The sequence below is a fragment of the Rhincodon typus genome, chromosome 6 (assembly GCF_021869965.1).
Source record: "Rhincodon typus isolate 14 chromosome 6, sRhiTyp1.1, whole genome shotgun sequence".
NCBI lineage: Eukaryota > Metazoa > Chordata > Chondrichthyes > Orectolobiformes > Rhincodontidae > Rhincodon > Rhincodon typus.
Window position 1 is genome coordinate 50,853,950 of NC_063337.1, and position 11,576 is coordinate 50,865,525.

The 11,576-nt window shown below is 41.3% G+C and overlaps 1 protein-coding gene across 2 annotated transcripts in view; it reads left to right on the forward strand.

Moving 5' to 3' along the window:
- The window catches only part of lonrf2 (LON peptidase N-terminal domain and ring finger 2), a 92,808-nt gene extending 81,560 nt beyond the window's left edge, over positions 1 to 11,248 (forward strand). Inside the window, exon 12 of one of the 2 annotated variants that reach the window (XM_048597994.1) lies at positions 3,451 to 4,038. In XM_048597994.1, the coding sequence (XP_048453951.1) occupies positions 3,451 to 3,630 (180 nt within the window). In that variant the 3' untranslated portion in view covers positions 3,631 to 4,038. Of the gene's footprint in view, positions 1 to 3,450; positions 4,039 to 11,189 lie in introns of those variants that run through there. The other variant, XM_048597999.1, reaches the window with a different exon arrangement.
- Positions 11,249 to 11,576: the final 328 nt, after the last annotated feature.

Sequence of the window (11,576 nt, forward strand, 5' to 3'; positions counted from 1 at the left end):
ATGTTTCGGGCCTGGACCTTTCTTCAGAAATGCTGAAGAAGGGTCTAGGCTCAAAACGTCAGCCTTCCTGCTCCTCTGATGCTGCTTGGCCTGCTGTGTTCATCCAGCTCTACACTTTGTTATCTCTTTTGTTATATTATTGTTCAGGGGTGGTTCAGAAGAGATTTACTTGATTGATACATGGAATGAGTGCATTGACTAATGAGAAAAGGTTGGATAGATTGGGTTTATTTTGACTGGAGTTTAGAAGAATGAGGGGTATAAGACCCTCAACAGCCTTGACAAGGTGGATATGGGAATGATGTTTTCTCTTGTGGGTGAGATCAGAGCTAGCAGGCACTGTCTATGCCTCAATTGAAATCCCAATGCTTTCTCTTTCATCAATTCCCAGTTTAGTTGCTAAATGGTGAATCTTGTGATAATGGAACATATTATTAGCTTGCAGAGTGAGGAAGCAAGAGATATGGAAAGTCCACATATTCTCATAGATGTGGCTATTTATGGAAGTTTGCATGCAGACAAAAGAAACAATTTAAATTCCAATAACATAAAAAAGAAGTGCTGGAGAAATCCACAGATCCAACAGCATCTGTAGAGAGAGGAGAAACAAAATAAACTTTGAGTCCAATTACCCTACTTCAGAAACAACATCCCAGTACTGGCTTTTGCATTCAAAAGATGTTGAAGTAACTTCATGGAGGCTGGTATCCTGTCACCAAGTCACCCTTTATTTACATGTGCACAGTACATGGACTCTGACCAGCTAGCTCAGAGCCAGTCCCTAGAGTGAGGAGAATCCCTGACACACCCTTTTCCATCTGGCAGCCACTTCTCCCTGATTTGCCCAGGTTAACAGTCAGAATAAGCAAACTCATACTCAATGAGATCTACCTGGCCAACCTCGTTCTAATCATTATATCCCTCCCCTCCAAGTCTGGGGATGTAGGCTTGGTCTTATCCTTGTAGCTTTTCCTGGGACATTTTCACTGCAGGTCCAGTTCCTCCAACTCTGTGTACCAGACTGTAGTCTACCTCTTGCATGTGGAGTGCCTCAGAAGAAATTCCTCTTCTTCTTCAGATGGTAACGGTATCAAGGCTGTGACATTGGCTACATCCATCTTGGAGTCTGAGGTTTCTGAGGTAGAGAACCCACAGTTTCTGATAGCCTTTCTGGCTGCTCTGAGGAGCCAGTTATGTTTTGCTCCTGCCTTATTTGTGAAGTAGCAGCTTTCATGTGATCCACATGTTCAGGACTGCCTCACCTACCTGAACTTTGTATGTCATGGGACCTGACCTCATGTCGACCTTACCTTTTACCCAGGTAGGGCCATTTCCGTGGTTTCGACACCAAACTTCTCCAGAATAAATTGTTCTTTCTCACTTAGAGGAGGCACATGGCCGACATTGGTAACAAAAACAGAAGGTCCTGGAAAAGCTCAGCAGGTCTGGCAGCAACTGTGAAGCAAAAAAATCAGAGTTAATGTTTCGGATCCCATGATCCTTCCTCAGAACTGGCCGACATTGGTGTTCCTAACACCCTTTATATCTCCCCCCCGCCAGGTTTGGGAATTTCAGGTTTAACCTGGTGTGGAGTCCTCTCCCCATTAGTAACTCTGCTGGATCTATCCCGGTAATTGTGTGAGAAGTGGGCCTATAATCAGCCAGGGCTCCCTGATTGGACCAGCCTAACAGCCCCAATCAGGGAACTCATAATCTATGAGCTGGCTGACCTCATTACAATCACTACAGGGAGCATGTTTCGTGCTAGTAACTCAAAAATTACATGTTACAGGATTGTCTTAGAAACTCATAAGTCACTCACTGAAGCATTTGGATGGCCATTGCTCTTGTTCTGCCAATTGACTGACCATGAAAATTATTCCTTGTGAGTTTGGCGGGCAAATACTTTGAGAAGAATTAAAGGAAGGAGAACACTGAAGAAAGTAAAACGGATAAATACTTAGATTGTTAATTGCCCAGTAACCGATTTAAACAAAAGACTCATCAGATGTTAAAAATGGTAAATCTCATACTTTGAGAGTGAACTCCATCGTCGGACATTTTCACTGATACCATCAATGTATTGTAGGAGAGCACATCTTTTTATTTTGGACTGTACATACTTTCCTGATTGTTTTTCATATTATTTGAGTCTTGCTAAATTTCTTTGTGTCTGTTTGTGTGTGTGTGTATGGAATTTAAAAGGGTGATGTTTAAACTGTATAATCATAAATTAGCAATTTATTTTCCTTTATGATGCCATTGGCTAAGGAGATCAATCTGGGTATAGTAATGAGGTTTATTCTTGTCAACAACAAAAACCTGGTGTGTATTTCTTTTAATGTCAATCAGGCAGCCATGTAAATTGTTTCTTTTTGGTAGTTTAATTAAATGTTCACTTTGTGATGATTCCAGTAAAAATGAGGCTTGATATCAGCGCCCTCTCTAAAGGGAATCATGACCATTGTATACTCTCTAGTTTATTTTACATCTTCTTTAAAAGGTTCCTTTCATTATTGCTGTAAGTTCAGTGGCAGAAATGCAGAAATCGGGTGCTATTTATCATTTATCCAAGTTTTCAGGCTCGTTCAATGAAGTTATGGTGGAATACTAAGAGGAGGCCCCTCACGGAAAATGACCCCTATTTAACTCATTGGCTTTCCCCAGTGATTACTTCAGTAGCATTGATTTTCCAGTGTTAACAAGCTGCAGAATATATTCCATATTGGCACATTTTACACACCTCAGTGTGGTAAAGAAAGATTAATGTGGACCATTTATAGGAGTGCAATTACTCAGTTTACAAGACACTGTATTGATGGTATTATTCAGCAGTCACAAAATCTTTTTGACATGATCACTGCTTTTTCAGTTTCATTGCCAATTTGTTTCTTAACACAAATATATGTTCAAATAGAGCAGCACCATTTGTCAACTTTGTCACATTTGTGGACAAGGAATATTGTAAATGAAAGCCAATAAACTACAGATTTTATACTGCATATGACAGCAAGTGATCCAATTGTTTTACGGTGGATATTTTTCTCTCTTGTGAACTTTATAGTGATTATATAAATAAGCAATATGCAGTGAAGTAAACATAATATTTTATTGATATATACCTGTAAATATCAATTTACCAAATAGTTCTTGCCTCATTTACAGTTGACGTTCAGTTGAAATGTAAGACAATTATTTCCAATAGCACATGAAATAACTTTTCTAGTGAGTTCTAGATTGGTTCTTTTAGCAGAATATTGGTCGACATCTTGACTGTGATGACCTAACTGAGCTAAAACACCTATGAGTTCTGACCACTACCTCTGAACAAAGATTAACATCACTATAATTCTCTCTTTTGTGGAGAAACAAGTGGCATTTATGGCATTTTGTGGCATTCTGTGAAAGACAAGTGACTGTTGCTGTCCTGTATTTTTGTTCCATCACAAGGTTACCTTTGTCTGGAAACTCCACATTAGGAGGCTGATCCACATCCACAGGAGGTTGACGCTGGTCCTGAATTTCCAAATGTATCTGTTCCTCATCCATTCCTCTGAATGTTCTGAGTGCAGCTGCTACAAAGAAGACAATAGCTTCTGTTCCTGGATCCACTGGCAATGGTTCAAATGAGCTTCTGTGGGCAATAACAGAGACAAAGCAACTCCTCAGTAACGTGATCATTCATCAGTTGCAGCAAACACGATTTGAGCAGCATCCCCAAAGTGTTCAGTCATGGTGGTCTCTGGAAAGAAAACTAGTTGGATGCCTCTATATGGACCATATGCATCACTGCGCTGAGCTGATTCAGATATATGCTGCTGATGCCATTTGTCACACGTCAGAGATTGGACATGTGGTAGCAATAATGCAAACCTTTTTTGGTACTAAAGAAACATAGCATTGCATCTGTGGTGGACATTTTATAGTCTAAGATGTGAAAGAGTAGTTCCTGGAACTGTGCAGGCATCTTGGAAGGTGATTGTTAAATTTGGAAACTTTAAAAGGTGAAACTTTACAGTTCAATTGACATTACTTGTGCTTCACAGCTTGTTACGGTTATTGTATAATATTAAATGATATGGTGAAGATTGCTTGTGGCCAAGACTTTTAGTCAATGCATGAGGTCTACGCAGTGGACAGATGAGAAGTGAGAACAGATGTCTTTAACCAGTACCATGTGAGAGTTTAATTCTGTTGCCCCTTGAAAGCCCTTACATTGCTCACAGGTAGACCTTGCTCATTCAAACAAAAGGTAATATACTCTGCCAATTCTGGATGTGGTGGCAGCCATATTTCATTTGGATTGTGCACTTGTGATCTGGATGAGACTAGAGAGCAACTCAGGTAGCATTTCACAGTGAGTCATAGGCTTAGCTGCTCAGTCTAGGTGATCTTCTCCACCACTCCCCCCACCCCACAACTGCCTCCAAAGCCTTCATGCCTCTTTCTGCCATGCCATCATAGAATCCCTGGAGTGCTGAAGCAGGCCATTTGGTCCACTGAGTCTCTGAAGAGTGACTCATCCCTGCTAATCCCTGATTTCCTGTGGCTAATCCACCTAGCCTGAACATCCCTGGACACTATGGGCAATTTAGTATGGCCAATCCACCTAACCTGCACATCTTTGGCCACTGGGAGGAAACTGGAGCACCTGGAGGAACCCCACGCAGACACAAGGAGAATGTGCAAATTCCACATAGACAATCACCTGAGGCTGGAATTGAACCAGGATCCCTAACACTGTGAGGCAGCAGTGCTAACCACTGAGCCACCGTGCTGCCCCTCCTATCCACCCCTTCAGCTTTGATTCTCCCCAACTTTCCACACAACTCTTTTACTTGTTTTTCTTTTTTCTGACGAGAGAACAAGTCTGTTCTGAAGAAGGGTCACAGGACCTGAAATGGTAACTCTGCTTTCTCCCCACAGTGCTGCCAGACCTGCTGAGTTTTCTCAGCAGTTTCTGTTTTTCCATCTTTTATTTAACTGCTTATCTCCCCCCTTTACTTCTGAGTCCCAAGCATACTGTTTACTTATGCCAAACACATTTATGCACTGTCTCCTTGTTGAACCCATTGAAACCTCACATCTCGCAGTACCTTTTGCCCTCCCACCTCTTTACTGTCTTCTACAATTACATGTATTTACAATTAATATCCAGTCTGCATCCCAACATGTTAGTTCCAATCGCCACAACTGCCTTTTCCAATGTCCTCACCACAATGGTGACTGCTGATAGCCCCACCTTGACTTTCAGTGAACTAGAACTCACAGACTGACCGTGGTGCAGGCCCCCTAACTGACTTGAAAGATGAGTCTCCAGACCTCTGACTAATATCTGTGCAGCTCCCCAATGACATCCTGTTACTCCCCTGAAAGTTGTACTGGACTGCAGGATGGACCATGGTCCACTCCCCGATCTGTAATGATTCAGATCCCTGATCACCCAAGTGCCCAGCCGACTGTGCCCATGCCCACTGGATTGATATTGAATGATGCCCATGACTTATGCGACAGGGTCCCTTGACTGATGCCAATCCCCCTGAACTCGACTGAGGACTAGTCCCCTCACATTTTGAGACTTGGCCATTTGGTTGAGTCACATGCAATGTGTTTGCCACATATGCTACTGGCACATGCTGCAGGTGTCAAAGTGATGGAGCGCAGTGCCATGCAGCAACATGACCCTCATGAATGATGACATGATAGGTGCCTGGCTTTGTCTGTACCAAAAGTCAGGGTAGGACAGGAGTACTGTGAGGTTCTCAGTGACGTGGTATTGTGCATAGGGGCAATGCAAGATGGAGCAGAGATACTGTGAGCTTTCAAAATGAGAGAGGACTAGGAGGGAAAATTACGAGCTCTGGGATGTGTGCTATTTCAATCATGGGACAAGGTGTTTGTCACTGCATGCAAAATGGCCTGCAGCAGTATTCAACAAAAAGTGTCAGTGCACACCAAAGTCTAAGTGAGTTGGAGATGTGCGGTGAGGATGTGGTGAGGCTGATGCAAATCTGATGCCACCCTCCGTGGATGAAGGTTTCAGGCAGTCATTGCCCATGACACATGCCCTGAGATGTTGGGGACTGCTGGCCAAGATGGAGGCCCAAAGGAGCAAGTGGTAAGCTAGACTAGCCAGGTACCTGTTGTACCTCACGTCTGGAATTGTCACTGTCTGGTTTCTCTCCACTATCTGGGAAAATAGCAAACTACATATAAATGGGGTGAGATAAGGTAATAACAGGATGTTATTACATGAGAATAGGCCTCTCACCACTCGCTAGTGAGATTCATGTCTTGCCATTCAAACCCTGGGTGGAAAAACAGACATTGTTTTTTCAACATCAAGAATCTCATTTTTCCGATCTTGCCATATTTTAACCAACTGACTCACCATTGCTTTCTTTGTTCAGGAGCTGGTAAAATTCCGCCCATTATTTTTAGTTAGATAATTGTACAAAGCTGTCTTGAATACCTCAACTGAACCTGTCTCCATCACCCTTCTGGACAGTGCCCTAATTGTTTTCTACGTGAGAAGGTATTTTCTCACATGACATTTTCTTCTTTTGAACAAGCTTTAAAACACAAAAACAGAAATTACTGGAAAAGTTCAGCTGTTCTGGCAGCATCTGTGGAGAGAAAGCAGAGTTGACATTTCGGGTTGAGTGACCCTTCCTTAGAAAGGTTGGTCACCCAATCCAAAGCATTAACCCTGATTTCTCTCCACAGATGCTGCCAGATACGTTGAGGTTTTCCAGCAATTTCTGTTTTTGTTTCTGATTTACAGCATCTGCTGTTCTTTCAATTTTTAAATCTGTGTCTTCTGGTTCTTGATCCTCTTACAAGAAGGTCTGTTTCTCCCTATCTCTCTATCTAGATCCCTCATGATTCCCTCCAAAGAAAACTGTTGTAACTTCTCCAATCTATCCTCATATGTGAAGTTTCTCATCCCTGGAATTATTGCCATAAATGTCTTTTTCACTTTCTCTAATGCATTTACATCCTTCATATAGTTTGTCATATGCATCAGTACACAATACTCTGGCTGAGGTCTAAGTGTGTCTTATATACGTTCAACATAACTTTCTTGCTTTTGTACTCTATGCCCTTATTAATGAGGCCTAGAATACTCTACTCTTTATTAACTGCTCTCTCTACCTGTCCTGCCATTTTTAAAGACTTATGTGCATATAATACCAAAGACCCTCTGTTCCTGTACACTATTTAGAGCAATACTGTTTATTTTATATTGTCTTTTCATGTCCTTTGTACCAAAATATATCACCCCACACTTCTCCATATTGAACTATATCTGCTGTCAATTAGCCTACGCCACCTTTTTGTCAATGTCCCTACAACTTCACACCATCTTCATTTTCCTGATATCTACGATGCACCCAAGTTTTGTATTCTCTGCAAACTTTGAAATTTTCCCTTTAACACCAAGATTTAGATCATTTGCACATATTGTACAAGGTAAGGGTCCCAATATTGACCTGTTAGGAACTCCATTACAAATGTTTCTCCATCCCAAAAATACCTGTTAACCATTACTCTTTTTCTTTTTCCACAGGGTAGTATTCTTGGTTCAATCATCATCAGCAGGTCCTGTCAATGCTATTCATATTGGGGAGTATTGTTTACAGTTCAGGCTGCTGCTCTATTGGAAGGAAGTGGAAGCTTTGAAAACAGTACAGAAGAGATTTATCAAGATGTTGCCTGAATTGAAGTGTATTAGCTATAAAGAGAGTTTGGACAAACTTAGATTGTTTTTGCTAGAGCGTTAGGGGCTAAGGGGTGACCTGACAGAAATATTTAAATTAGGATAGAGTAGATAGTTGCGGTCTCTCTCCCAGGTAGAAATGTCAAATACTAGGGGGCATAAGTTTAGGGAGAGGGGTGAAAGTTTAAAAGAGATGTGTGAAGAAAGTTTTTTGCACAGAGGGTGGTAGGTGCCCGGGATGCGCTGCCAATGGAGATGGTAGAATCAGATAAATTGGCAAAGTTAAGGAGGTGTTTAGACATGACACAAGAACAGGCAGAGAATAGAGAGATATGGATCATGTGCAGGCAGATAGGATCAGTTTTAAATGGTATCATGTTCGGCACAGAAAGGCCTATTCCTGTGCTATAATGTTCGCTGTTCTAAAATGAGGGAAGAATGGAGCCAACATTTGCAACATAGGCAGAATGTAAGAAGAGGAATGCAGTTCCTAACAGCAGGAGAGGAATTGGCTGGCACTTCCACATACATATCAGGGGCTGCCACACATATATTCACAATGCAAATTGTAAGTGCATGCACCTGGCACTTGTACCACATACAATCATGTAGCAGGGGATTGTCAGGTCTCTTGTGGTACAGTGGTAGTGTCTGTACCTCTGGGCCAGGAGGCCTGGGTTCAAGTCCTACTTACTCCAGTGATTTGTAATAACATAGCTGATCAGGAAATATCCATAACAGGGGGTTGATTGCTGTCAGTAGCCTGTCTTGTTAATGACAGTTTTGCAACAAGGCTTAATGCTTTTAAAAGAAAAACTGAAATCGTAATGACAGCTCAATAGCTATATGGGTGCCCAGCCACTTATTATATGCACATATTTGTAGACATCACAATGTATTTTGTTTGTGCATTTTGCAATTGTTGGCAAACCCTCCTTTGGAGGGTATGCTGCACTCTCTTTATTGTCGTTGAATGCAGGAGACTAAGGGACAAATGAGCAAATGAATTAGGAGCAGAGGTAGACAATTCAGACCATGGGTGTATTCTGCTATTCTAATCATAAACCACCATTTCCACCACCTCCAGCAGGATCCCACATCAGATCCATATTCCCCTCTCCTCCCACGTCAGCATTTTGCAAGGACTGTTCTCTCTGGAATACCTTGGTCCACTGCTCCGCCACTCCCAACATCTCCCCACACTCCCACGGCATCCTCTCAAGTTATTGCAGAGTTATCTCCTTCTTCCTCACAATCGAAGACTCTAGGCACTCCTTCCAGGTGAAGCAGCAATTAGCTTACACTTCACTCAATCAATTTAACTGTATTCACTGCTCACATCGTGGTGTCCTCTACGTTGGAGAGATGAAACACAGACCGGGCGACTGCTTTGTGGAACACTTAGATTCTGTCCATAAAAATGACCCCAGTCTTCCAGTTGCCTGCCACTTCAACACACCACCATGTTCCAATGCCAACATTTCCATATCGGGCCTGCTGCAGTGGTCCAGTGAGGCTCAGCACTAGCTGGAAGAATGATATCTCATCTTCCACTTGGGGACACTTCAAGGCTCAATATCAAGTTCAATCATTTTAGAGCCTGAACACCTTCTTCTATGTCCTTTACCCAGCCCACAGCCCAGGCCCTGTCATGACTTGGACTGCTTTTAGCACAGACAACACATTTTCACCCACTCATTACCCCCATTATTAGCCTTTCTTCTTCTCTGGCTTACTATCAACCAAAGTTAGGTTTGTTTACCTAACTTTCTTTCTCTCTCTGGACTCAGTCTCCCTCTATCCGCTCACTCCTTTCTCACCCCACCCCTGTCATCATCATCACTTATTTAGCTACTATCAGTTCTGAGGAAGGGTCACTGGACTTGAAATGTTAACCCTGCTTTTTCTCTACAGGTGCTGACAGACCTACTAAGTTTCTCAAGCAATTTCTGTTTTTGTTTCTGGTTGAATGGGTCGTTGCTTTTTCTTCCCTATCACCCATATACTTTTATTCCCTTGTTCGTCAAGAATTTATCCAACTCAATCTTCAAGGTTCTCTGGTGAAGAGAATTGCACAGCCTAACAACTCTCTGAGATAAACTAATTCTCTCTATCTCTGTTTCACATGGGAGACCCCTTATTTTAAACCTATGTCCCTTAGTCTCTGCCTAAGAGGAAAAACTTTTCAGCAACTCTTCTCAACTCTCCTCAAGATCTTTTGTCTTTCAATATGATCACTCTCACTGTTCTAAACTCTAATGGACAGGCCGAACCTGTCCAATCTTTCCTTTATAAAATAAATTCTTCATCTTAGGAATCTGCACTGCTTGCAGATCCTTTTATAATAAGGAGACCAAAACTGTGTACGGTACTTCAGATGTGGTCTCACCAATGCCTTGTAGCATACAAAGTTACTTCACCAGAAGGAGCAGCGCCCTGAAAGCTTGCAATTTCAAATAAACCGGTTGGACTATAACCCGGTGTCGTAACTTCTGACCTTAATTATTTTATGGGCGTTAGCCTATTATGTAGAATTAAAATCAAATGTTTGAAATAGCGCAACAACAAAAAAATTACAGCAAGTGAAAATGTAAGATCTTTTGCATTGGTCTGATAGAATTGGGAATTGGTCATTTTAGTTAATAAGCTGATTCAAGAGTGACGTTGACTGATTATTGGAGTCTGTCTCACAGCACCACAGGGTGCCGAAAGCAAAGATACACCTGCATCAACGTTACATCCTTCACTCATCTGAGCAACAAGCTACAATGCACAAATAAACAAGTTTATTCTTTATACACACCAAAATCTGTCAGAAAACTTTCTAAATGCTTGGTGGGTGTAGGGGTGGAGGTTGTCAATCTTCTAACCACTAGATTCGTTCATAGAAAGCTAATTAGTTTGTGGGAATTGTATCACCAACTGTAACACACCCCCTCGCCAAGAGATCATTGAGTATAAAACAACAGGAAGTCAACATGAAATAATTTTAGAAGCAACCTAAGGATTTAGCAGACTCTTTGAAACATATGGCCCCTGAACACTGAAGACTCTTATTTGAGAACCATTGGATTCAGGAGCTGGTGAATGAAGAAATACCTTCAATTTGCAAAAGGTATGATTTTTTGCTGATTTTAGTTCATGTACGATCTTATTCGAAAATACTTTGCTACTTTGCAACTATGCATAAATGAAATTGCCTTTATGCACTAAATAGTTTGCATGAAAGTTACTGTTGCAGACTGATGCTCATCTTTTTGATTTTTTAAATGTATTTGATTTCATTCTCTCCTGTGATCCAAGTGTTCATGTGTCAAGGGAGCATGAATTTTTAGTACCTGATTGAACAGACATTAGTCTGACTCATATTTTTGTTATCCAAGCCATCTGTCAAATTCACAGAGCTCCACAGGATTGCTGTGGTTTATGCTAGTACTCAGTTTTTTCTTTTATTTCATTTTCTCTACAGTGTCCACAAGTAAAATGAAAATATACTGCAAGCAAGGACATGGGAAAAGAGAAGCCAAGAAGCTTGCACATCTGAAAATTCATTTAATTCACATTTTCTTCTTTTGAGTGAGCTGTGTAAGGTACATGTTTGAGGAACATCTATTAAAATATGTGCTACCACTACCACATCATGATTCAGATCAATTAAATGAATTTACGAACATACATTTTCATTTTCACTATATAATTTTGAATATTACAGTAGTAAAAGATAACCATGAAAACATTTCAGACCAACAAAGATGATGAACTATCAAGCTGTATTCAAAACAGGTGGTGTATACATTGTTTTGTAAAGTGGCTACAAGAGCAGGTCAGAGGCTAGGAATCCCGCAGTGGATAACTC